This window comes from Glarea lozoyensis (genome assembly GCF_000409485.1).
Source record: "Glarea lozoyensis ATCC 20868 chromosome Unknown GLAREA20, whole genome shotgun sequence".
Lineage (NCBI taxonomy): Eukaryota > Fungi > Ascomycota > Leotiomycetes > Helotiales > Helotiaceae > Glarea > Glarea lozoyensis.
Window position 1 is genome coordinate 22,496 of NW_007360995.1, and position 25,943 is coordinate 48,438.

Here is a 25,943-nt window from a genome sequence, read left to right on the forward strand (position 1 = left end):
ACTAGTACTAGCTATTTGGCTTTTTTCTCGCTGACAATAAGCTCAAGAACGACTGCACAAAGGATGGCAATGTCACCCCAACAATCTCAACACGTAAATTTAAGCTATCTGATTACAAGTATATTCTAAACCCATATGAATCAATTGTTGCCAGGAGCTGTAGACAGCGAGAGCTGGAAGAGTCCAGAATCCACCATTGAATTGCAAGACTGATGGATATCTTTTAAGTAAAGTGATACCAGAACCCGACTTTCCAACGCACCTTCACGAATAGGTATGCTCACTCTGTTTAGTAGAAACACCATGGTATGTTTCTTCAAACAAATAGATTAATTGTAGCTTTTAGATAGACTATCTAACGTCTGCCTTTCATGAGGTATCCCTTTTGAACTTGAAACACACTGGTGATGCTGATAATTACATCGCTACATCCCCCTGCCCGATCATTGCCTCCAACAACATCCAAAGGCAAACCCCAAAAGAACGACCCCAAAAAACAACCCTAAACCAAGCCTCCATCACGCATGCACACAATATCCGCAAATATCTCAATGAATGTAAAGGGTGAAACGAGTCCTCAAGATCACTGATGTAGATCAAGACGTCAGAGAGCCCTAAATTATTTGATCTCGGACTGTATCGTATATGGAGGAGGAAAGGCTCACCAATCCACTTATGATTCCCACTGGGATTGTACAGTCCTGGGGAATAACGGGGGTACGAGGACGCCCGATAGTTTGTAGATGGAGTGTGAAACTAGCGAGCAACGTTTTCTTGAACCTTGCTGCCTGAAAGTCCAGCCAATACCACTTGAATATCAAAGACGAGTGAAACATGCATAGAGCAGAGAAGCTTAGATCGAGAAGGCGCTGGAACGAGGAGAAAGTCGTTGCAATAACTGAGATTACGTACTATCTACTAGCCAACAGTGCAGCCTTGAATCTACTCAATTTCTTCGGTCCCCCTTCTTCCTCCGTAAAGGGTACGATTTCAGACTCCTCTTCCTTCAGGAAGCCACCTTGGCGGTGTATCAATCGATTACGTGCCTTGTGATATTGCGTAGCGACCTCTTGATGTAGAAGATTAGGGTCTAATTCGTCCGGCTCTGCCGGGAAGGCATCAACAGGGATATCTCGCTCGACGACGGTAGAAGCCAGCGTCGTTCCTTCGGGTCCTGTGGGCACAGTCTGAATGTTTTGCTCTGTTGGGAGATTGAATTTCGACATGGAGGGGAGTTCCATTTTCGGTTGAGATACAGCTGCAACGTCGCTGGCAACTGGCGAAGCGCGAGATTGCTTGAATCGAGATGTTCGCTTCGTAGGAGCGATAGTGACTTCTTGCACTGGCGCTGTACGCTCCACAATATCACTGATTGGTGCCTGCTTGGTAGATGGCAAAGAGATAGCCGGCTGGGGAGGAGGTGATATATCGATATCTTTAGAGAATCGTACCGACTTTTTGGCATCACCTCCGTCCTCTTCAGATGTCTCTTTTCCTGGTCCTCGTTCCGTCCCATTAATTGAGACACGTCCGATCCCTTCCGAGGTAATGTCAATATCATCAGCTTTTTTGCCTATATTTTCCATCATCCTCACACCAAGTCGGGCTTCTAGTTCTCGCATCCGTTCACGTAGCTCTTCATCGACAACACGTCCGGTGGACCTTCCATACGTATCTTCATCATCAGAAGCACTCGCCTCATCATCGTCAAATTCATCACCACTCCAGTCACTGCCTTCTTCGATTTCTAGTTCTGCTACCACAGATCCTACTTCAGAGAGGCCATAATTTAGCATGCTTTGACGAAGCGTTGCATCTTCTGGAGACTCATTCGTAGGAATAATCGGTGGGTCAGAGGGCATCTCCTGCGACCGCCTGGCCAAGCTCATGATTTGTTCAACTCTTTTCTCTGTTTGAGATTTCTCTAAACTTGGACCGGGTTTCGTGTCTTCCGCAAATTTTACAGCCTTCTTCGCCACCTTTGGCGTAGCTACTCGACTCTGAACATCTTCATTTCCGCCCTCAGGTACGTTCTTCACATCGCTAGCAGGTATTTTTGAGTTCAACGAGGTTGAGGCGATCTGATCTGAGGGTCCTTCTGGTAAATTTTCTAGCCTGGCCTTCTTCAACACTTCCAGTAATTGAGGTTTACTACTCCCGGGGGTGTTTGTATGGCTAGAGATGATATTGCCGTCATCATCTAACTCCTCGACTATATCGGTTAAAGGCAGACCCTCCTCATTTCTCACATCTGGATGACTGATAACCGTAGCTGCTGCAAGTTTGTGTTCCGCGGCATCGAGTTGTTTCTGTACGGTGGAAACATTTTGTTGGACATAATCCATTCGTCGATCGAGCACATTTACGACTTGAGCAGGGCTTCGTTTGGAGGCAGTACCAAGAATTTCATTTATCTCTTTCCGAGTGACGAGCTCTCCACCATAGTTGTTCCCAATTTGCAGCAGCTCTTCGTCGGTCGTAGGTTCTGCGGATAAGATCTCTTCCTTCAACCCTTCATACTCAGCTTCCCACATCTGCCAGTGGCGCAGGGATTTACGAAGCTTCTCGACATTGTCTTCTAGAAGCTGCCTATGGCGTTCGAGATCGAGAAAGCTGTCTTTTATGGCTTGCGACATGTTGGTAATGAAGAGGTTGAATTTTTTGCTGCAGCCGTCATTGGGAAAGACCCATCCGGGGTGCAAGGGCGGAAGCTTGGACCACTTCCGGCCTGGATTAAATATGTGGCAGCCGAGACACGACATTTTCTCAGTCAAGTTGACAAAGTATCATTCATTAATCGTCTTTCGTTTTCGGTAAATAAGTTTCATGATTTAATCAAGTTAAATTAATGATTAAAGTACTTGCCCGCCCTCAATGATCCTCTAAGTCGACAGAATGATAAGGAGGTTCTGCCACTTGTTTCCTCTCTGCGAGCTGGACTTGCTTGTCGAAAAGTAGCCTCGGAGCAGTGCCTTAATAAGAAACACCTGGAAAGTACTTATGTAGGTAAACAGGACTAAATTTCGTCATCTTGTTGCAGAAATATGGGCTCATAGCAACCTTGTTTCTCCTGTTAATTGTTTCTACCCAGTAAACCATAGCTCTAACCCATTTTGGTATCCATCCATTCAAACGCCTACGCCAAAATCTGAACCTTTAACTATTCTAAAACGACATCTTGCTTTTCATATTTACAGCTCCTTCTTCGTTTCCTTCTCCAACCTAGCCTTTTCCTTGGCCGCCTTTTCCATTTTAGTGATTACGCCCTCAGTGATCACGCCGCCAAACACTAGCCCAACACCCATCCATTGCTTGCCGACTAGACGATGTCCGAACCACATCACGGACAAGATCATGGTGAGCATTTTGCGGGTTACAGTAATGGTGACTAGAAGGAGAGAGGAGAAGGTTGATAATGTATAGACTGTGTAGTGTTAGCATTAACGTATATAGAAAGGCAAGAGGAGCTTACAGATAAAGACTTGACCGATAGCACCGCAAGCTGCGAAACCAAGAACATCATACCACACACCTGGATTCCGTCGCATGAATCCTAAAGCTGAAGCAAACTCTCCACCTCCTCCTGAAGAAAGATCCATTCCCAAGTACTCTCCAATTCCAGTATGGATAATATATGGGGAAAGACCGAGGTATGTCAGAGTCAGAGCGGTGCTGAGTAGATTATTCGCGCACATCATCTGTGGACCCTTATAACCCTTATTGGCCGTGAAGATGTAATCTTGTGTGGTGTTGGTCAAGCCATCAAATAACAAATTGACGGCCAATAAAAGAAGCCCCCAGCTTGAATTACGATCTGGGTTCAAATCCGCCTTGCTCGCCTTCTTCTTTCCCGAACCTGCATGCAACGTAAAGACCGCAACACCAGAAGTGACCGCTAGAACCACCAAGTATTTGTACAATGGATATCTCTTTTGGAAAATTGTAACGTGTAGGAACATCACAGGTAGCAGCTTGCATGATTTGGCGAGAATGAATGTAATGTAGTCAATATGTGCAAGTGATGCGTAGCCGAATGGAGAGGCGAGGGAGGAGGTGATAGCGACGAGCAAGAGCGGAACGAAAATTCTGCTGTTGGGAAAGACAGGCGCGGGTGAAGTCCCGGCTTTTGTATCGAATCGAAGGTACATATATCCCGTTAAAGCTGCGAAGAGCGATTGTACCGTGTTGAGAAACACGGGGAATTTGAATAGCTCAGGCGCGTTGGCATTGCCGTATGGTGTTGTTGTAAGGCGTTCTTGTAAAAGAGCCCAAGTCAAACTATTAGGGATTAGCAAGGCCAGTAAAGACTGTGAGCAGACTTACAAAGATCCATAGATACCACCAGCAGCGAAGATCAATTGTACTAAACCAGCTTCTTTTTGTGCCGAGACAGCAGGCTTTAGAACATCTCCATTGGCCGTCCCATTTATCAGATCACCGTTAGATCTCCCATTTCCAATGTTTCTCGCACCCTTTGAAGGTGTCCCGCGGACCTCGCCCTGAACATACTCGCTGGAGGGCTCTCGGCGCAAAGGCGTACTCTGCTTCGTTCTCCCCATAATGATCTACTTTTCCGTTGTATATTCGCGTTTGAACTTTCTCCCAAAAACGGAAACAAAAAAGTAGAACTCTCGAAAGCCTTGAAAAAAAGGAAATCAGAAAACAACAGTATGAATTCGTGCGTGTTGGGAAAAGCTTCCTGGATATGCCACCTTGCAATTAAGACCCCAGTTTAGATATGCCGAGGACGGCAGATAATCATCCACCTTTCCCTCTTCAGCGGTTGGTGAAGCGGTGAAGTCGCAGTACCTGGCGGCACGGGAAGAACCTTGTTTCATCCCACTCGACGAGAACCACAGCTTCAATCATTACAGACACCGATTAAGAGTCCATTGCTCTTCAATTGCTTCCAAACCCCCCTTACAATATTTCCTAGCTTCCAACTCGCCCCCTGCGTCCCAGCCAAATCGATCACCCCGAAAGCCACCCCTCGCATTACCCCACCATGTCCGGCGCAAACAGCCCCGAAATACTAGCGGCGTACGACGCAGTTCGTAGTGACAAGGACGAGACAAACTGGTTGATAATATCATATGCTTCGGCTGTGGGCGACAAGCTTACACTTTCCGCAACAGGGACAGGAGGGTTGAGTGAGTTGACGGAGAAGCTTGACCCTTCACAAGCTCAGGTATGTTTTGCTCTTTCACGACCCTTTGTCTTGGTGAAATGGGCAAGCTTGGTTCGGATTAGGTACTGGCATGACAGCACATTGTCTTCTGTGAACAGAATAATTCATAGCTCTGCTTCAAAGCTTCGGCTTCTCATTAAGACTCCCTCATCGGTGCATCCAACTGGAGAGCTAAATGCCAAAAGTCCAATCCACCAGACCATTTTGCTTGACAAAAGCACAAAGACTAACAATAATAATTGACAGTACGCCTACGCCCGCATTGAATACGCAAACGACACCGAGTCTACCCGCGTAAAGTTCATACTCATAATCTGGATCGGAGAAGGCACGAAGATAATGCGAAAAGCCCGCGTATCTATTGAGAGCGGTGAGGTCAAAAGAGTATTGGGTCACCACTCAATCCAGGTAGATGCCCGAGATAAAAGCGACTTGGATGAAAAGGAAATCGTAATCAGATTACGGAAGGCTGGAGGTGCTGACTACAACGGGGGGAGAGGGTAGTGTAGGAAATGGGACAGGCGGGGTTGGTGCGGCGTTGTAGGAAGGGGTGGTTGTTTTAAAGCATTGCAAGCGGATGAACAACAGTTTTACGATTTATATTTCAGGATAATGAGAACGCATTGTAGCCTCGCGACTATGCAACGTGTGTTGGGATGATTACGAGGCATGCTGACAAAAAGTCCTAGGGATCTTGGATATAAATACTTCACTGGGCTCATCGTCACTAAGCTCGAGATCTAAATACCAAATTTTGTTCAATGGTCATATTGGCTAAATCTACCTACATCGTCGACAGATTGTTGATATCAATGTTTTGGTGGAAGTGGTCAAACGAGCACAGTAGCGCTATCTCATGTAGCGTGGATGAGGGAGAGTGTGAGACCACGGTGGATTCGGTTGATTTGTTTTGGTTATGTGGTTGAGCGGAACGGATGATGTTGAGCGTGATTTTGTGACTTTAAAAAATCGGGTCATGCCGCATGAAGTACGAGATTAGGGCGCTTCTCGTTCGTTCGAGGGAGGACGTCGGATTGGCAGAGATTTCGAGACAGGATGTCGGATGTCTCGAGAAATTAAATGTCAAGTCGAATCGTCTGTATCGAGTATCAAGGGAATGACACCTGCGTCGGAGCTACCTGAGTGTACCGTTGCAAGTGTCGGATGACCATAACGTCGTAAAATCCGTATCGTATAATGAACGTGAAAAGAAAGGAAATTCGTGAAATCGAGCAAAGCATCGCTTTTGTTGGAAAGTGTTCGCACAGTAAAATGTGAATCATTGCTTAGATCCACTACATCAATATCAGCCTTGCGGCAAGTCAGATCTTGGAAAACCTCGACAATGCTTGCCAGCATGAAAGGAAATTTTGATGAGGACCGAAGAGAAGAGGGATCAGTCCTGAGCATTGCCTTGGCTTCGGCGCATTTTCTCGGCCTCGAGGTTCTCGTAGAGAAGATACAGGGCTGTCTCGTTAGCCTTCTGGCTACCCATGATGGTGAACATACGTTCTCCAGTCTCATCGTGGGGAGACTTGGCAATGCTGATGCGGGCGCCAGAGGTCTTGCGAATCTCACTGATCTTGCTTCCTGCGCGACCAATGATGCATCCGACCATGTCCGATGGAATGCTGATGTTCTGAGTTTGGAGCTCCTCTCCATTCTCATCGTGGGTAGGAGGGCCTCGTTGAGCAGCATCAGAGTCCGATCGGCGATTGTTGTAAGAGCGAGGTGCTTCATTACTGAAATCGGCCCCGTTGCCAGTGCGCATAACACGGTTGTTGCCATAATCACCACGCGGGCTCCCACCTAGGGCTTGTCCACCACCCATTCCTCCGGCAGCACCTGGTTGTGTGCGGACAACGGGGTTATACAAGACTGTTCCAGTTCCTCTCTGCCAGTCATCGACTAAACACTTGCAAATTTCCCAAACAGCCTTTTGGATGCCCTCGGGGGTGCCTTGGACCTCCACAATGCGCTCTGTGGATTGAGGTAGCATCTCCTTCTGCGCGACCATACGGACTCCAGAGACATCCTGGATATGTTTGATTTTCAGACCCTGTCGGCCGATAATCGTGCCCATCTGGTTGTGTGAAATCAAAAGCTTGATTGCTATGTAAATGTCAGAACGGATTATTTCTCTCTATTTCGTGCAGCGATGCAAACAAACGAGGAAGACTTACGATGAGAGCCACTCTGGGCAACAACACCACCCATACCCATTTGCGGTGCGCCCTCGAGAAGAGCCTTCGCAACAATTGCGTATGCCTTTGAGATGGCTTCGCAACCACCAGCAATAGTCAAAACACGGTCATGAACACCTTGTACAACCTTGCTGACACCAGCCTTACAACCTGTCTCATCTCTGAGATCCGCGACGTTCTTGCCGCCCTTGCCAATAATTACACCAGCTTCTTTTGAGGATACAATAGCACGAAGGGTTAGTTGAGACTCGGCGTACTCTTCATCGGTCTTGGGAAGAGGTTCGCCATCAGGGCCAAGGCGCTCCTGCGTTCCATCCATACTGAGGTTGTTGAGGTTGTCAGCGAGCTCATCGGCGTTGGAGCCAGCCTCGCGGTTATCTTGATGACCAGACATTATTTATTTGGGCGGTCGGATTTAGAGGGTGTGGGGGAGAGAAATGTGATCAATTGAGTGGTCACTTCTTGAAGAATGTGATGAAAGATCAGCCACTTGCTGCAGGATAGTTAGCATCTAACTTTTGAATGCTCGATATTTATCCTGAATCGAGAAGAGCAGCAATATGGCGAGTGCGACGTTGATTCTACACGTACCTGGGTTGGAATTGGCGGGCGAGGGGTGAAAAAGCTGGAGGTAGCGGGGTTGAGGTGGGTAGTGTCGGATAGAGGAGAAGAGACGCGACAACTTGCGCGATAACTTGAGTAATCGAGCGCAGGCTGGTCGCGGGGTGAAAGGTTAGGGAGGATGGAGGAACGAGAACTGTTAACAGTTTCGTAAGTCGAGAGAATTTGGGTGGAAAGGGAAAGGGATGGAGAGATGGAGTAGAGGAGAGGATGCGTGGTCGAGGGCGAGGAGGAGGAGGTGGAGGTTGGGAAAAAGTTCTGGAGTGGAAAGAGCTTTGAAGATGCCGGCAAGCGGGGTGCTTGTGGCATGCAATCCAATCACGAGGGGCAGGGGCGAAGCGAATGGTGGGAGTCGCGAACCTCTGGTCGCCAATTACCTTTGAAAATACAACTACGAAAACGGCCAAATCGTCTCATCACCAAGTAATGGTCAATTTATCTTCGTTCGCTCTGCAAACTTCAAATTCCTCCCTCTCGGCTTGCTTGTACCATGAACTTCTTTTCCGGATCCGGCCTTCTTCTCCTCACTGCCTCAGCAATACCATTGCATATAGGCGTGCATTTCGGCTCTGCTCTTTGCGGCAAGACAGTACCAAAGCGTTCGCAGATGGACATAAGTGGTCGGTGATTCAGCAAATCAATTGGCAAACTCGTGTTGCGATGCTTAATTGGCTCTCATGGGCGTAGAGTTCGTCCAGTGTTTTACGCTTCGCTGTGTGACTTTGCTCACGCACTTCTAACGAATCATCATCTCAACACTTCTCGGCGCCGGGGACGTATCCGACTGCTATTCGGAATTGGAAGGGGTAAGTCACGCTATCGACCGTGAATTGAGAATTTGTCTAATAAAGATCCTCAATAAACCCCACGAAATCATGCTTAGTATTTGGGTAATGGTTTAGTGGCTGCAAAGAAAACTCAATCCGCTGTCTCATGCTTGACCATCAAGCCATGCGGGTTCTCAGCCTACCAGGTCCGAGATCCTGGTCACTACGACTGGCGATGGTACGTTTGACGGTCACCTGTTCTTCCCCAGAAAATGATGTCTGGATATAAGGTGATTGGAACGTTGACAGCCAGTCGTTTGCGTGAAGGCTTCTCGACATGCATTCTCACACGCAAGCGAATGCACAACCCACCATAGAGAAGCGATTTGATGCACCTGCTCGTACCGCGATAAAGCGCGCACTGCATCTCATGTTACCTGATGTAGTCTCTCGATACCTTATGCAGCGAAAGGGAATTACTGATCGACTGAAGCCTTTGAACGTATAATATAGCAGAGAATCCGTTTGGTATAAATTGGGTATCTCCTCTAAGACGCCTGTTATCTAACGCTATCGCTATTTCCAATTGTACCTAGATGAAATCCTTCCTCATCATCGTTGGAAAATGGGAGTCTGGATTTTGTCATACTAGACTCTCCGCCTTCCTCACCAAATAAAAATGCCGCCTTCTCCCGGTTCGGTCCTGAAGTAGGCTTGCGCCCAGTCTTTTGAAATGGGGTCGTAGCTTTTGGCGGAGACGACTTGGACGGCATGTCTAGATGGGGTTCTGGCTCTAGCATCCAACTGAAAGAACTGCTGTTTGTTAGTAATGCGTTGCAAAAAGTCACTCTTCTGGCCGCAAGACTCACGATTGTGCAATAGTTGACCGTGTAGGCATCGCTTTGGGCCGTGCTGCCAGCAGACCAGCCTGTGTAGCAGATTTTTCTCTGGATTGAATCGAGTCCTCAGATTTCGTGTTTTCTTTTGATTTGCCAATCGCTCCGCCCTCCGTTCTAAGAGGAGAGACCGTGTCTATTTGCGACATCGAGGAGTTGCTCGAACTTTGTCTTTCAGATGTGGATGTGCTTGGCTTTGCTGACTTCGCGGTGTCAGATGCCGGCGTAACTAGTGGTGGTGCTGGAAGTGGCAGTTGGGGCTGCTCAGTCTCAAGATTTGGACTTGAGGGTTGGAGTAGGGGAGAATCGGGAGGTAGAGGCATAGTTGCATCTTCCAAGTAGATCTTGACAAAATCGACCTTGGCGATTGCAATATCCATTGCCTCGACACACTTATCTTTGTCGACTTCTTTCGCGATAGAGGCTGTTCTCAATTCTGCCATAGCTTGATCAAGCATACGAGCTAGCTGTTTGTTTCTCGTATTCATAGCTGATATGGAAGCTTTTGATGAAGGAAGCGATTTGCCTTCATCCAGGGACCATCTCCCACCTTCCTGCCTCGTGGAATTGGCTCGAGATACCTGTAAGCCCTGCATATTTTGCCTCACTTCTCCTACTGCATCTCTCACAGCTTGATTGATACCTAGACGTTCCCCACGTTCTAGCACACCCTTGGCTGCACCGCGGAAAAGACCCTCGACGCCACCTTGCTGCTGTAGAAATCTCACAGGCGACGGAAGTGGAGATTTCTGTCGTGAAAATCTTGGCCTTGGGGACATAGGCAATGCCAAAGGGGTATTTGGGCGTGAGTCGGGTGAAGGAACTAGTGGAGGCTCAGCTCCGTACTGGCTAATAATTTTCGCACCGCCAGCAGCACTGAAATTATTTCGAAGATAAATAGCATCGTCTACAAAAGTCTGAGGTCCGTGGGGTTGAGTAGGAGCTGGGTACTTTAACAACAGCATAAGAGCCATGGAGTAGTTTGCTTCTACCACTAGGCTACAATTAACGTCTGCTTAGAGAGAGAGAGAGAGAGGAGAGAACACCTACACTGCCATCGTATCCTGAGTAACATCGCAACACAAACCATATCTATTAATTCTAAATCTGGATCTTCCGCGAATAGGGTATCCCATAGTGCTAACAAATCGGTGAAAGGGAACTCTCGTCCAAATAGGAGGCGAATCCATCGGCTACGAAACATATTAGCACAAGGTCCTGCTAATATCTAAGGCTTCTTCATAGCTCCCTACATGATGAATATCTGAGGAAGAATCTCTATCTTCGTCAAGTGTGTTGCAAGCTCTGGATCCAGCCGAGCAAGGTAATACTCATGAATTCGCTTACTTCTTTCCACAATAGGTGAAGCCCGCTGCTGGGGCGAGCCGGGGATATCTGAGGAGACTACCATTTTACGTTCTGGCTCACCAAGCTCGTAGAATGACTTCGCTGATCGCATGATCAGGGAGAGTAAAGTGAAGGCATCATGTTCAATATATGAAGGATTCAGCAAGTCTTTTAGTATTTCATCTTCTTGGTTCCCAGCAGCTTTCTGGAAACTTGTCATATCAAGGGCGTCTTGCTCAACTACCCATAGAATGGGAGCCAGAACTTCATGCATGCCCTGTCTATAACCAATGTCTTGGTTAATCTTGCAAAAGACAAATAGTATATCCAATAGGATATGCTGTGTTGCTGGTTGACGGAAGTATTCCTCTTCGGGCATACATCTTTCCACATCTTGGTATATTTCTGCTCGGATTTCCTCATCCTGTCGCATGGTATTCCACGGTGACTATGGAATGGTATTAGTGAGCGGCTGGGGTAAGACAGCCCAGCATTTAGGCAATGGATAGCAACATACGTTCTTGTCATCATCAAGAGGATCCAGCGCCGAACCAACCTCATCTGGGTTGTCTATGTACCGCAACAAATGTTCTCTTAACGACGAATATGCACTTCTCGAATCAGCGAGAGCTCGTGACCATTTCGTGACATCAGTGCCCTGAAAGAGCAAAAATGTCTGTACAACGTGTTAGTTTTCTACGCTATGGTCGTATATTGGCTTCAGAAGACGAATACCTTCCAGCAGACTGAGCGCAGACCCGTGACACATGGGTTAGATTCGCTACCTATCGTGACTGCCTTCTTGAGGCCATCGAAGCTCGCCACATGCTTCTTTGTCTCTTCCCAGCGCTTCCTAGCGGTCGGTTAGCCACTTGCAACATGTATTGGGAGTTTTCGTACCTTGAATCCACCAACGGCCGCATAACTTCGTCGTCCGAGTGACCGTTACGAAGGATCTGGGTGTTCTCAAGGACGCCAACTAGCTGATCCTTTGGTTTCAAGGCCCACAACCCTTGTCAGCAATTTGATACGAAGACGCATATCATTGATAGTCGCAGATCAGTCTTTGTATTCACCTGGGCAGCTCCTTGGCAAGGCAGAAACCCGGCTGCTCAATTGACGTCCGCAACACCACCTGCGCAACATCGAGTCCACGAGGTGATCGAGTACCTTTCGTACCTATTCCTTGGATCGCGAGCTGGCGAACTGGGCAGCACCGGCTGAGATTTCTGTAGCCGAGTTCTCCTGCTATCATTGGAAGCGCAGCAGAGGCGACTTGCCCTCTCTGCATGCGACGCCGTTCACTTCCTCGTTTACATTTTACATTCGCTCAATAATGTTCTAATAATCGAATAGTAGTCCAATTCTACCAAATAACTTTCAAATCCTACCAAATGTCGGCCGACTTGCTCGCAGAATTTGACAGCTTTTATCAAGCTCCGTCCAAAGACCACACCAATGCTCCTACAGCTTCACACGATCTCTCTTTGCTGAGCGACGCGATCCCAGCGACACAGCCGGCTTTTGGAGCTTCGAAATGGCAGAATCAGACCACGCAGCAGAGCGCCGACATCTGGGGAAGCGTATCAAGCACACAGCCGAGTCTGAACCACACAAACGTGAACACAAACCAGGACGATGGATGGGGATCGTTTGAAGCGTTTGCAGAGCCCGCTCCTGCGCCCAAACAGCTAATATCTCAGGCCTTCACGCCAATGACAGGAAACTATGGAACAGGCTCTGGTTCTGCGCAGCCGGGGTATAATGGCGGCATCGTTAAAACAAATACGCCCGACCTATTTTCTTGGAATGTGAACACAATTGAATCGTTGCCGCACCTTCCCACTCCAATCGCAAAGGACGTCGCTCCCCGCCCACCAGTTCCAACCAGTCGTAACTCATACGGTGAAGTCTTGTTTGACGCCGGGGATGAGATGAACAGCGGTTTTGGCGAAGACGACGACGATTTTGGAGATTTTGAGACTGTCACTTCCCCTCCACCTCCAACAGCACCACCTCCATCCTCCCAGTCACTAGATAAATTATTTGGCAGTATTGCACCTGAACCAAAACGGCCAATTGCACTAAAAGCAAAGCCAGCAAGCTTGCTTCCCGCATCTGTGGCTTCTGCATCTGTGGCATCTGCAAGCCTAAGGTCGCCGAGTTTGACATCCCCTTCTCTCATGTCACCTAGTCTCTCCTCGCCGAATCTGACATCTCCTGGCCTACCATACCCACAAGCCCCCAAGTCACCTTCTTTCCAAGAGAGAAATCCATTTGGACAACAAATGAGCCTTGCTATGAACCAAGTAGCTGCGGCGAAACAAGCAGACAAGCAAACGTCAGCGAGTCCGATTACCGTCTGGCCGTCTCTGGTAACGCCTCAGATCAAAAGAGACGACAATCCATATGAGGATTCCCCTGTGGTCAACAATGATGAGGATGAAGATTGGGGAGATTTCTCAGACATGCCTGCGCAAACACCGTCTACAAATCATGCTGTCAAGAACAAACCTACTTCTGGTATCGAAGCTGATGCGTGGGGCTGGGATGATGCTGATGGTGTGACTACAAAGCCAGTAAAGGCTACTAACGATGTTCCACCTCCATCAAATATACCTCCGCCGTCAATCATTTTAACACTCTTCCCAGCATTATTCGACCTTCCCCAAACAACCTTGTTTAAAGGTGTTGTCAATCAGTCATTTTCACTCAAGAACCGCATCTTATCGGATCCTTCTACTGTCAATTTTCTTCGAGGTTACCTTCTCATTGCTACCGTAGCAGCTAGAGTAGTTGCGGGCCGAAAGTTACGCTGGAAACGAGACACTATTTTATCCCAATCTATGAAAATTGGCCAGGCCGCGGCTGGGGGGAAAGGAGGCATGAAACTGGCGGGCGTGGACAAAGCAGAAGTAACGCGAGAAGACCGAGAAGCAGCTGAGGTCGTTAGAGTATGGAAAGATCAACTTGGCAGACTCAAATCTGCCGTTGCTGTGGCAAACACAAGCATCAAAAACACTTCACAGCACTTGCAGATCCCTGACATCACTGATGTGATGCACGTCAAGCTCGAGGCTGGTGGCTTGAAGGCCCCTAAACCATGCGTACTATGTGGACTAAAGAGAGAGGAAAGAGTCCAAAAGGTCGATATCACAGTTGAAGACTCCTTTGGCGAATGGTGGGTGGATCACTGGGGCCATCGCGCTTGCAAGAATCTATGGGAAGAGCACGAGTCTAAGTTGAAACATCACTAAAAGCTGGGTATCTCGACCAATGTCGACGGATTGGTTATTTATACCGTAGTCACCTTCGAATGAGCACACACTCACCGACGCCACCCCCAATCGGTTCTTTAATCGCCAAGTTCATAGGGCAGTTGGGGCAGTTGGGGCAAATTATTGCTAGTGCACTCGGGGACTAGCCGTGAAAACGTGTTCCCGAGGAGCAGCTTGTTAAGGCTCATATGATCAAGTCAAAGAACCAGTTTCCCTGGCTGTCTGAACCAAACATCGAAAAGCAATCTGCTCAAACCTATGACGACAACGGCCATAGAAAGCCATTGTTTCAATTCAAATTTGGTGAGCTAATGTCAATGATCCTACCGAGAGTCTGGTTTTCTCATGGCGAGTAGATTGCTTATGCTATTTGCTTATGCCATCTGACCAAGTCTCTCGCGAGTTTTCAATCCTAAAGGTATTTGGATGTGGTCGCACAAAGCCTGCAGATATGAAAGTCCATATCTAGTGTCCATAATTCGGAAGACAAAAAGAAGATTCCTATCAACTGATCTTCAGACCTTAATATTTATGGCTTCTAGATAGTTTTGTTGCAGTAGTTCGTTGCGTCGCCATCCATTTTGACCGGCTTTCCTTGCCTATCAGCCAAAATCAATTGCAATATGCTACATTATTAAATTGAGGCTTTAATGCCCTACATATCTTTTCCCGGGGTCACATCTTAGCCTCAGATATTTTAGCTATATATAATACGAAAGTCCTTCTCAGTGCTCCTTTCCCCTGTTAGTTAACGACTACGCGACTCGTGTCCTTGATACACCTTTTTAGTAACTGAAAGGCTTTAGATTTTTATATAATTAGTCTAAAGGTATGAAGTATAGAAGAGGAGAGACTAGATAAGAGAAACTCTACTCTTACTAAAAAAAGAAGCGATATAGTAATATCTAGAGTACTGTTATACTATCTACCTTCACTATAAGGAGAGAGCCATGTAATGTCTCTTAGAAATGGCCATTTCCCCTATACTGCAGAATATCTTGTGTTCCCTCTTAGTAGTTCCCCCTACGTACAAAAAGGGTCTGTAACGCGGAACTTGATCAATGAGGTTAGTAAGGTCTTACACTCTCAATCGAAAGGATCATTGCTGGCTGGTCTGATGCTTAACGATTTAATGTGTTTGTTGGAATATTCGGTACTTGAATTCCAAGGGTTAAGCAATCTCTTGCTTAATCTCGGGAACAGAGGCTCATAGTAAGAAGGCTTGTTGAATTAAGTTAAAGAAGATATGAAACTGCCGATGTCGTAAGTTAGTTAAATATTTACAATCGCGGCGGATGATTTACATGAAATTCACGCAAGTGAATACAATGTTCTATCATAGTTTTTCTAGCAACACTGTTTTTTCTTTCTATGTTATATATATTAGAATATACAAGTCTCGACTTATCTTATCTCAAAATATTTAGTTTATTTCGGTTGCTTACGCGAACCATGGTTTTATTTGTGAGGGTTACTTGGCCCCTTTGTGAATATCTTAGCAACTACAGCAAATTGAGTTCTGAAAACGTAGATCGATTTAGAAATCCTAGTCTACCTATGGGCGAGCTTCCTGTATCATGTTAGAAGCTCCAAGGGTGGTTTCTGAATAAATGAACTCAGCCCCTAGTCTTCAGAGCTCCTGGCATCATTTTGTATAGGCAAATAAATAGACTCAGCCCTGAGTTCATTTTGAAAACCTTATAAGTTATGATATCCTCTTTTCAGATCTGAAATACAACTTATAATATCTCTCCAAATCTGGAAAACAAAGCAGAAGAAGCACTTCCACTACTGCCGATAACAAAAAGTTGACTATCTTCTCGTCTAAAAGAGCAGCGGAAATCGTCATGTTCAGTATCGTTGACTTAAACATTTGCCTTTGATTGTGTCTCACTCTGACCCAAGAAGCAAGATAACTTTAAATACTATCTCATCTACTCAGATATGCCATCCTGGGAACAACTTGCCAATAGAATCTCCAACATCCTGCACAGCACCTCCAACGCCCTTTCCAATTTTCTCCAATTCGTTCCCCCATTTATCTAGTATAATTCCACTTTTCTCTATACCATCCTGATAAGTCCTAGTCACAAACCGGCCATCAGCGAGTTTCTCAATACTCTTGACCATCTCCTTCCCAGATGCTACGCTCTTCACCGAGCACCTAATCCATTTTCTATATTGTTTCGGGACGCCTAGCTCGAGGTGCCATTCCTCGATCGAGCTGTCCAGAGCACGGGCCTGGAACAAGACACAGTCTGCTAGACCGGCAGCGCCGTCGATGGTAGACTTTAGGTATAATATCCTGCTTATGAGTCGCTCGCCATCCTTGCCTACAACGCTCAGGCTCCCACTAATGGCTCGCGTTACTTGCTACGCAAATGGAAAGAATATTAGTTGGAGGAATGAAGGTAGAGATAGGGGTGTAGGATAATGTAGCACGCCGTAGCATCGACTTACCGTAACCACTTTTCCCACATCAGCGGTGAAATCCAACCTCGAGTCTGCCCAGTTGGTGAAACTCGTCAGCCCTTTGTCGGCTTCAAATTTCCATTGGAAAAGGGGCCCAGACTTCAGCCGCAACGTGTGAAGGATCATTTTCTCTGCGCCTGCTACGCCAGAGATCGAGGAGCTGGCCCAGACCATGTAGGTGAGGAGGACTCCTGACGATTTGACCCATTGCTTCAACTCTCCTCCAACAGCGCGGATCTGCATGACCGTGAAATCCTTCAGATCTTTAATAGCGCCAGACACTGATGTGTGAGCGTAGTTGGTGAAATCAGTCAGAGCGCCGTCCGTCCAATTCCATACACTTTCATCGAACCATCCAAAACATTCCTGACCTTGAGGTGGATGATATCTGCTGAGCTGAGGCTCAGATCCGAGAGCGCCTTTGCCCATTTCATGTGGTGCGCGAGACCCGAAACCGTCCAAGCTGTATACTCTACAAAGCCTTCGGCCAGCGAATGGACAAACCTGCTGGTCTGGATGCCTTCCTTCCACACGTTGCGCGTGAAACCCTGGACCAGATCAATAGTTTCACGCACCAGAGCTCCAGCTCGATCGACGAACTGACGCTCGTAGCTCCCGAGCGTGTTGAATAGCCGCAAGGCTTCGTCTTTGAGGCCTTGGATGCATGTCGCAAACCCTTCCCACACCAATTTGAGATTGAGCTGAACGTTTGGAAGTAGCGGCGGTGTCCCTTTTTTCGCCAGACCTTGAAGCAGGAGATAGTCGAGGCGAGAGCTTGCCGGCCCGTGAGTGTTGGGGTTCGTATTCACATCGTTTTTGAGCCATTGTTCGTAGTTCTTGGTGTACGCGTAGCACCTCCAGTTGTTGACATGAGCGTCTTCGAACCTCTTTATTTGAGCCATCACGGTTGACTTTTCATCTGCAAGCCATGCCCATATCCCGTTGGGGTTGCCCCGATTAGCACCGGCGGCGAAGATGGACAGGATGGAAGGACGCATCCAGGCAACGAGAGATGGCCGGGTTTCGAGCAGCACCGCAAAACTCCAAACAAAGTAGCCAAAGTCCGAGTCCTTCGCTACGATTGTGGGCAGGAACCAAATCACAAAGGCAAAGAATTCCGAGAGTACCTCCGTATCGAACCATGGAAGCAATTGTTTAAAAAGGTCTACGAGGACGCTGCCAAGCGGGAAAAGTTTCAAAGCCTCTGGAAAGAGCTCAATTATGCCATCGATCAATTCTAGAATGACTGTATCGAATCCAAGAGTACGCGCATGAGGATCTATGAAGATATGTGCGTTTTTGGAGAATGCCACTTTGCAGGCGGCTTCGAATGCATCAAGTATTGGGGTCTTTGCAGGCGCCAGGATGTTTATAAAAAAGTGCCCTTTGATAGCACTGCGCCGCCAGCCACGGATGAGCTCAATATCGAAAGACGTGCTATAGTTGAAATAGTCGAGGACATGATCCAGGGCATCGCGGAGGCTTTTGACGATGATCGGAATTGCGAGCTCGACGGCAACAGCTATATCAAAGAACGGGATGATGATCGAGTGCGGCACCGAGAGAGATTCGGCGCACAGCTTAAGCGCATACAGCTCATGAGGCAAAAGTAGGAACGCCTCGATGCCCAGCTTACCATTGGTATTCACGCGGTCTGAACTGCTATAAGTAGGCTTTACGAACTCAATTTTTGCCCAGTTGGTGTGTATGGTCCAGCTGTGCTCGCTGAGATATGTCACCCAGCGTTTGATAACGCGCTGGCTTTGCGTCCGTACACCCTCGGAGCTGTTGGGGCAGTTGTATGTATAGTAGCAAGCGGCAACGATTGGGCCAAAGGCGTCCTTGGACATAGGCCGTATCCTCTTGCGCCCATCTTCATTCCATTCAAGCCATTTGGGATGGCGGATTGGATGTTCGGTGCCCTGAGATGTTTCCCCGTCGAAGAGGAAGTCGGTCTTGTCCCAGCTCGTCTGCTCCAATACTTTGAGGAACCGACCAATCGCTGCATCAGCGTTCTGCTTCCCCCATTCATCTGGTTCGTAGTTGCCGGGTGCGAGGGCAACTACAGCGAGAGCAGTGAAGTAAGTTGCCTCCCCAAGCGAACCGGGGGCTCCAGATGTTGTACTCTCAATCTCGTCTTTGGGAATAGCCTCAAGTTCAACCAAGTAATCGCTCTGATCAACGAATCCCAGAGTCTTGTTGGTCACTGTCTCTGACACTCTTGTGACGAGCTGTTCCTGTACCGTAAGCTTGTAAGGCTTTTGCTCCTCTATTTGATATGGTGTACCACCTTCGAGAAATGGTTTCGGAACGCGAGGTAGTAAATCATCCCCAAGGTCTTCATCGGGCGTGTCTAGCTGTGGAAATGCATCTATCTCACTCTCGGCGAGTGATTGGGTTCTAGGCGTTCCTAGACTGAACCCGGAAGGGAGATATGCCGCAGGAATCGGCGACACAGAGGCGGCGGCTCCCAATTGTACAGATACAGACGGGAGTCCATCGGTGAGAACCTGGGAACTCGCTACTAAGCTTTGTGAGTGAAGTTGCGGCTTTGGAGGAGCGAGGAAGTCTCGAGGCTGCTCTGTCCCAGGTGGTGGTGGTCGTGGATCTGGTACTGGTTGATGTTGTTCGACTGGGGGAGCTAAAACTCCTCTAGCCATAGAAGGGCTCGAGTCAATATCCATCTCGCAGCCTATTAGACTCTTGTGTATTTGCAAACACAATAAGTTTAAACAAAATTAAAGTATCTAAACTGTTTGCATGTAAGAAACTTGCTTTGATCTTTCTGAGTCCACACTATCTTAAGACGGATCCAAATCTAGCCCATATGCATGGCTTCGCTCTGTGAGCTGATTGCTCACGTGGAGGCAGAGTACAGCCAATCATGCTCATCTGTGGCGCCCTTTTGGAAGCTTTGATAGCACGAAAAAAGCTCAAAAGAACCCAGAATTGGACATCTTGTATTTTTGGGAGCCGTTGGGCGATCAATGAGGACTTCCGTGGTACTAGGTTCAAGAATTAACGTCGAAGAAAATTATAGTCCAGAGGAACCCCTATCATCAAACTGGTCCGAAGCTCATTTTTATTCATTTCTCATCGTAAACCATCCCTTTACTGTACTGCAAATCTGCCGACAAAGTGCCCCGGTATGGCAAATTTGTCGCCCTAGTGTAGAAATCGAAAGTGATTCCTCAACTATATAGACACAGTAGGTAGATAGCAAAGCCATACTTTTATGTCGCTCCAAATGCCAATCGCCCTTTTATTTCCCAAATGCTCGAAATGCAAAGACCTAGATCGCTATTGAATTAGGCCGTCAGACTCGCTTGTTTTGTTTATCCTGCCTGTCTTGTTTCAAGTGACCAGCGATCAAGAAGGCAAGCTCAACTGACTGCTTCTCGTTCAGTCTCGGGTCGCAGAAGCTGGTATAGTTTAGGGATAGATCGTCGTCCAGTAGACCTTGGCTCCCACCAGTACACTCTGTAACTGCGTCACCAGTCATCTCTAAATGTACACCTCCAAGATAGCTTCCTTGCTCTTTGTGAATTACGAAAGATTGCTCAAGCTCTGAAAGAATATCTGCAAATTGACGTGTCTTGATGCCTGAAGAGGTTGACCGAGTGTTACCGTGCATAGGATCACATTGCCATACGACACTCTTCGCATATTCGCTGTTTTCTACAATCTTGATGTGATCTGGCAGGAGGCTTCCAACCTTTGCTGCACCATAACGGGTGATGAGAGTGATTTTGCCAACTTCAACCTTGGGATTTAACGTTCGAAGAATAGTGAGCAGATCTGAAGATGAGGTTGTTGGTCCAACTTTGACACCAATTGGATTTTGTACCCCTCGAAGGAATTCGATATGAGCATGATCGACTTGTCGTGTTCGATCACCGACCCATATAAAATGTGCGGAAGTATCATAGTAAAGCTTCTCAGCGGATGCACTGCTTGTTCCTTGCTGATCCAGATGAGATTTGGAAACCCGTGTAAGACTCTGTTCATAATCTAGCAGAAGAGCTTCGTGACTTGTGAAGAGATCTACGGTGCTCAATTCCCTACTGCCAGTGTCGTGGCCAGTGGCACGCAAAAAATCCAAGTTGTCGGAAATAGATTCTACGGTATCGGAATACCTTTTCTGAAGCTCTGGGTCACGGACATGACCAAGACCCCAATCAAGCGGACGATGTAAGTCTGCAAATCCGGATGAGATGGAGCCTCGAACAAAATTCAAGGTGGCTGCTGAATGGAAATAGGCACTAACGGGGAATTAGCACTTGTTAACCTCCAGTTGATTTCCGGTAATTTCTCTTACTCAACAAGTCGTTCTGGATCAAGTGTCCTCTCATCAGTCTTAAAGCCATTCAGTATGTCACCTCGGAATGAAGGTATCTCCTTGCCATCGACCATTTCCATTGGACTCGATCTGGGCTTGGCGTATTGTCCTGCCATACGTGCAATGCGCACAATGGGCTTGTGAGATCCCCAAATGAGGATCAAACTCATTTGAAGCAAGAGCTTCATCTTGGACTCGATAGCATCTTGACTGCAATAGTCGAACAGCTCCGCGCAATCACCACCCTGTAACAGAAATGCATCTCCTTGGGCTACCTTTCGTAGATTATCCTTCAGACGATCTATTTCGGCAAAGGGAACAAGTGGTGGAAGATGATTAAGTTTTGCCAATGACTTATCGACTGCTGCTTGATCATCGTAGCTAGGACTTTGCTTGATGGGTTTTGACTTCCAGGAACTTGGAGTCCAGGACACGGTATTTCCAGAGCGTGACTCTTTCCCGCCGGTTAATTCCGTTGAAAGAAGTGACATTTTTGTGAAGAGTGAATTATATGAATTGCTTGTTTCACAAAAGTCAAGTTCAGAAATAGCGCCAGACTCAAAGATAGAATCAGGCTAGTCGGAATAATCGAGATGTCGACTTTGTTTGAGGATGTGGAAGTCATGAGTAAACAATGAGCCAAAAATCACCTGAGAACATGCACATTGAACGACCCACTTTAAATTTTCGAGGTCGTAGAGCGGTGAGCTTCTTCATCGGCAGAATCGACTTCAATTGCGTTTCGCCCAGACCTTCATCATACCTCTATTTCAATTGATCTTCTCGCAATTTAACATCATGGCAGAAAAGCAACCTCCCACAATAGTCGAAGGTGCCACAACAGGCGATGTTGAGGACGAGGTCCCAGTCGCCAAGTCTGCAGAAGACCGAAAAGCAGCGGCAGCACTATCGTCCCTCGATACACCCCGCGATGATGAAGCTGCTGGTGGGAAGGATGTTGATCAGGAAGCTGTGAAGAAAGCAATGGACAGGTTGGCTGGTACGGGGACCGCCAATGGCACTTCAACAAAGAAGGAGGAGGAGAATAAGCCTGTCAAGAAGGTGGTCAAGGTTGACCAGGCTGATGTTGCTTTGCTAGTAGGTCACTTGGACCGCCAATTGGTGGGGCCTTGAAGAATCAATTGCTGACTGGTTGATAGATCGAAGAACTCGAGCTCAGTAAAATCAAGGCCACGGATTTACTTAAATCCCACGATGGGAAGGTGGAAGAAGCGCTTCGAGCATATATTACACCTGCGGCGTGAAGCACGGAGTTAGAAAAGAGATTACGATCCAGAAATCAATATCTTGCATCGGGCAGCATAGCGACGGAGTTCTGAACCACTGAAATAGTTCATCCGTACCAGGCCACTTTTGTCGCATCATTTACAATAGGATGGCCAGCGACGCAGGATCGGCTACTCACAGGATGCATTAGCATCGGATTTTCTTGAACGCTGTTTCAGAAAATGTTTGCGGGAAGATTCTCTGGAAAAGACCCGGCATTGCTAGAAAGTAGAGTCAGAAAATACTATCGACACTTTTTAATCGCAAAGTCGAAATTCACGGCTAGCAAGCTTATCTTGGGACAGATTCTGCAGTCAGTACTATCCCATTTGATCCGGTAGAGCTTCGTTCGCAATAAAAAGGTGGTTTACCAGGTGGTGATGTGTCTAATATCCATATGTCATCCGGTTGTATATCGTTTTCAACCTTTATGTCCTTCCTCAACATCATCAACTATTCCATCATTTTACATATCCAAGCTTGAGTCAATTGTTGCTTGAGTTTGTTAGTCTTCGATGACAGTTTTCATATTTCGAAGCCGTTCCGGCTTGTTTGCACATGCATTCTCGCAAGTGTATAAATAACTATGTTTTCCGGCAGTAATCAGCTTGATTCTACGAGAAAGCACGAATTTTTCTCTTGGACTATGTCTGTTTCGGAGCGTTCGAGTTGCCCATAGGATCATTCCACTGAGAGCAGTCTCAAGGCTGGCGCCAAGGCTCCGAGGCTTTGCGTGCTTCTTGAATGGACCGGGTGCGTGAACGTCTTGTGGCGTATGCACAAAGTGCATCTCGACTTGGTGCGCTTACATGAAGCCGCAATAGACCTCTATTCAAAGCGCTTGATTTTAATCCAGCTTTTGAAACGGCATGGTCTAGTGACTTGTACGTTCAACTGATGCGTATTCAAGCAGTGATCCGCTTCTTATCTCAACCTCTTGCTCATTATATTTTCTTCAGACCTCCTTTTTCTATCCTGTTTCCTTCTCCCGGAAGAATTTGGTCAGACTTCAGGAAAAACTGGTCTTTTTACAGACAGTGACCAGAAACCACTTTTGCTGATCATCCATCGCTATCAGTAGCAACACTTCATCGTATGATTAACGCTGGCCACTGCAGGTCTTGCAACTCGGTGTACGATCTTTGTGGGAAGTGCCTCTCAATGAAGACTGTTCGGCAAGATATAAGACTTGGCACTTGGCGAGGACAAATAAAGATTACTGTCTCACAACCAAAACGGACGTTTCTTTCATAAATGGACGTCTCTGTTGGAGCCTGTTGGTAGTCGCTTATCCGGCCAATGGATCGATACTGTCTTGAGAAGCAGAGCCGCCGTTCACCCCATTTACCATTCTTTCAGCATACGAGTTATCTACCATCACTTCAAGGCTTTGAGATAACCAACCCTTCAGTTCTCTTTATAAGATTCGTACGAGAACGCCATATTGATACGGAAGATATCTCACATCACCAACCTTCTGCTCCATACACAAAAAATGTCAAACTCAACACACCCCATCATCCATGTCACCATCAAACCAATGTTCAACCACTTACACCATGTCGAATCTCTTTCAATCTCACTATCAGTCAAATCCTACATCTTCAAAACAGGAGATACAATCCTCTCATCCCAAACCGCCCACACAAAGAGAACAGACACAGACATGCCCGATCGGCCAGTGACCGATGAATTGGGTGACTTCCCAATGGAAATTTCACACCCCGAACCTTATACTACTAAAAGCTGCATCGCTTCACGCGACTCCTCAGGCGATGTAAATATATTTTACAAAGCCTGTCCTGCGACTAGAAAGAAAATGGCAGATTGGGACCAACCTAGCGCTATAGATCTGAAATACGATCAAGGATGTATCATCGGCACTGGCTTCTCTTTCATTCCACTCATTGCTGGGGACGAGGATTTTCGGACAGTCGTCGAATGGAATCTCGACGCTTCTCCTAAGGGCACGAGAGCAGTCTGGACATACGGTGAAGGTCCCGACCCAATCGAAAAAATCGGCCCTGCTTCAGTCCTCCTCGACTCAGTCTACATGATCGGTCCCATCAACAGCACACCCCCCTCAACCCCGCCCTCTGAGTACGGATCCTACTATTTCGGCACTCTCCCCCCGAACATCTCCCTAATCAACGACATCCACTTCCCTCTCTTCACCAAAACAGCCTCATTCTTCAACACCCCACCCCCTCTCTACCGCTCCTTCACAACCCTCTCCCCCCTCTCCCGCACCACCCACTCCACCCCCCTCCCACATGCCCACATCCTTACATACACACCCCAAATCCACCTCATCGACGACTACACCCTCATCCGCCGCCTCACGCACTCACTCCTACACCCCTACCTGCCCCCCTCCTGGCTAGGCGAGGGCATCAAACATCTCTTATCCATCTACCTGCCCTTCCGCCCGCCGGGCCAGGTGCGCGATGGGAGCTATTTTCAGGATACGGTTAATGTGCTGGTTGCGAGGTATTATACGAGTCCGTATCTGCGTGTGAGTATGGACCGGCTTTTACGGCTTGCGGAGGAGGAGGGAGATAAGGATGCGCACGAACATGCGGGGGTTAGGGGGTGGGCGTATGTTCTTTCTGTTGATCTTGCTGCTAGGAAAGTGGTGCCTGTGACGAAGCCGCCACAGAGACCGGTGGAAGATCTGGCTGTTAAACCGCTTGTGGCTGGTGGGAGGGACTGGGGGATCGAGGAGTTCATTAGGTGTCTGACGCCGTTGATGGGAGCTGAGCCGCGGGAACGGTATGAGCGGATGTGCGAGGGCACTCCGATTTTGTTCCCGGTTGAGTTATTTGGCGCGAAATCTCATCGCCTCGTACCTGTGCAACAGGAGGTTTTCGAGTTAGGCATGGAGAGGCAAGCGTTTGAGGGGGGTGTGGTGAAGGGGTTAAAGGGGGGATGTAGAGCGGAGGTTGCGGGGGTTAGGGAGGGTGATGAGGTGGTGTGGAAGGAGATGGGAGATGGGTTTGAGGGGGTGGTGGAGGTTGGTGTGATGAGGGGGGAGGAGAGGTTGGAGTTTAAGTGGTGGCCGAGGGGGTGGGAGAGGGTTGAGAGTTGGCGGTTGGAGAAGGTGGAGGATTCATAAATTGAGTGCTTATTGCGAGTTGTGGTGCGGATATTGATTAGGCGTTGGCGGCAGCGATGGGACGTTGATCGAGGTTCTGGTGCTGTGCCTGGTGTATGTAAGTAAAGCTATTGAGAGAAGTCTTGGATTGAAGGTTTATCTTATAAGTTTTTCTTATACCAAAATTTGCTGAAGAAACAGGGCACCAGTGTCCGACACAATTCTCTGCGCACCCCAAATGTTCACGAATGAAAAACTTAACACCACAACCTTATATTAGAGATCTAAGATCACAGTGATAGTCCTCGGGCCTAAGGCTATAGTCTAAGAGAAAATTGCATGTTGAAAAAAATGATGTGTTAATAAAATCTTAGTTGTGATTTTGGACTGCGCAGAGAATAATTGTGTCAGCCACTGGTGGGGGATACCTGGAAAAGTCTTTCTTCTGGA

General features: G+C 47.5%; 10 protein-coding genes across 10 annotated transcripts; 4 read left to right on the forward strand and 6 right to left on the reverse strand.

The window, feature by feature from the left end:
• Positions 1 to 911: 911 nt before the first annotated feature.
• Positions 912 to 2,636, reverse strand: GLAREA_12965 (uncharacterized protein; the record flags this gene model as incomplete). Its single annotated transcript, XM_008084444.1, has 1 exon — positions 912 to 2,636. The coding sequence occupies one exon, from the start codon at positions 2,634 to 2,636 to the stop codon at positions 912 to 914; it is 1,725 nt and encodes a 574-aa protein (XP_008082635.1).
• A 555-nt stretch (positions 2,637 to 3,191) lies between these two features.
• On the reverse strand, positions 3,192 to 4,559 carry GLAREA_12966 (Multidrug resistance efflux transporter EmrE; the record flags this gene model as incomplete). Its single annotated transcript, XM_008084445.1, has 3 exons — positions 3,192 to 3,424; positions 3,473 to 4,278; positions 4,324 to 4,559. 3 exons carry the CDS (start codon positions 4,557 to 4,559, stop codon positions 3,192 to 3,194), a joined length of 1,275 nt encoding a protein of 424 aa, XP_008082636.1.
• Positions 4,560 to 5,005: 446 nt separating this feature from the next.
• Positions 5,006 to 5,692, forward strand: GLAREA_12967 (Actin depolymerizing protein; the record flags this gene model as incomplete). The annotated part of the gene is made up of 2 exons (XM_008084446.1): positions 5,006 to 5,188; positions 5,435 to 5,692. The coding sequence occupies 2 exons, from the start codon at positions 5,006 to 5,008 to the stop codon at positions 5,690 to 5,692; spliced, it is 441 nt and encodes a 146-aa protein (XP_008082637.1).
• Positions 5,693 to 6,584: 892 nt separating this feature from the next.
• On the reverse strand, positions 6,585 to 7,786 carry GLAREA_12968 (Eukaryotic type KH-domain (KH-domain type I); the record flags this gene model as incomplete). The annotated part of the gene is made up of 2 exons (XM_008084447.1): positions 6,585 to 7,300; positions 7,372 to 7,786. The coding sequence occupies 2 exons, from the start codon at positions 7,784 to 7,786 to the stop codon at positions 6,585 to 6,587; spliced, it is 1,131 nt and encodes a 376-aa protein (XP_008082638.1).
• Positions 7,787 to 9,340: 1,554 nt separating this feature from the next.
• On the reverse strand, positions 9,341 to 12,278 carry GLAREA_12969 (Ypt/Rab-GAP of gyp1p; the record flags this gene model as incomplete). Its single annotated transcript, XM_008084448.1, has 8 exons — positions 9,341 to 9,593; positions 9,650 to 10,670; positions 10,727 to 10,869; positions 10,930 to 11,471; positions 11,541 to 11,699; positions 11,759 to 11,876; positions 11,924 to 12,035; positions 12,203 to 12,278. The coding sequence occupies 8 exons, from the start codon at positions 12,276 to 12,278 to the stop codon at positions 9,341 to 9,343; spliced, it is 2,424 nt and encodes an 807-aa protein (XP_008082639.1).
• Positions 12,279 to 12,417: 139 nt separating this feature from the next.
• On the forward strand, positions 12,418 to 14,280 carry GLAREA_12970 (uncharacterized protein; the record flags this gene model as incomplete). The annotated part of the gene is made up of 1 exon (XM_008084449.1): positions 12,418 to 14,280. The coding sequence occupies one exon, from the start codon at positions 12,418 to 12,420 to the stop codon at positions 14,278 to 14,280; it is 1,863 nt and encodes a 620-aa protein (XP_008082640.1).
• A 1,959-nt stretch (positions 14,281 to 16,239) lies between these two features.
• On the reverse strand, positions 16,240 to 19,457 carry GLAREA_12971 (uncharacterized protein; the record flags this gene model as incomplete). The annotated part of the gene is made up of 3 exons (XM_008084450.1): positions 16,240 to 16,674; positions 16,762 to 17,054; positions 17,126 to 19,457. 3 exons carry the CDS (start codon positions 19,455 to 19,457, stop codon positions 16,240 to 16,242), a joined length of 3,060 nt encoding a protein of 1,019 aa, XP_008082641.1.
• A 632-nt stretch (positions 19,458 to 20,089) lies between these two features.
• GLAREA_12972 (Aldolase) lies at positions 20,090 to 21,603 on the reverse strand (the record flags this gene model as incomplete). Its single annotated transcript, XM_008084451.1, has 2 exons — positions 20,090 to 21,035; positions 21,092 to 21,603. The coding sequence occupies 2 exons, from the start codon at positions 21,601 to 21,603 to the stop codon at positions 20,090 to 20,092; spliced, it is 1,458 nt and encodes a 485-aa protein (XP_008082642.1).
• Positions 21,604 to 21,910: 307 nt separating this feature from the next.
• On the forward strand, positions 21,911 to 22,377 carry GLAREA_12973 (uncharacterized protein; the record flags this gene model as incomplete). The annotated part of the gene is made up of 2 exons (XM_008084452.1): positions 21,911 to 22,210; positions 22,273 to 22,377. The coding sequence occupies 2 exons, from the start codon at positions 21,911 to 21,913 to the stop codon at positions 22,375 to 22,377; spliced, it is 405 nt and encodes a 134-aa protein (XP_008082643.1).
• Positions 22,378 to 23,894: 1,517 nt separating this feature from the next.
• GLAREA_12974 (trypsin-like serine typically contains c-terminal pdz protein) lies at positions 23,895 to 25,514 on the forward strand (the record flags this gene model as incomplete). The annotated part of the gene is made up of 1 exon (XM_008084453.1): positions 23,895 to 25,514. One exon carries the CDS (start codon positions 23,895 to 23,897, stop codon positions 25,512 to 25,514), a length of 1,620 nt encoding a protein of 539 aa, XP_008082644.1.
• Between the last annotated feature and the right edge of the window lie 429 nt (positions 25,515 to 25,943).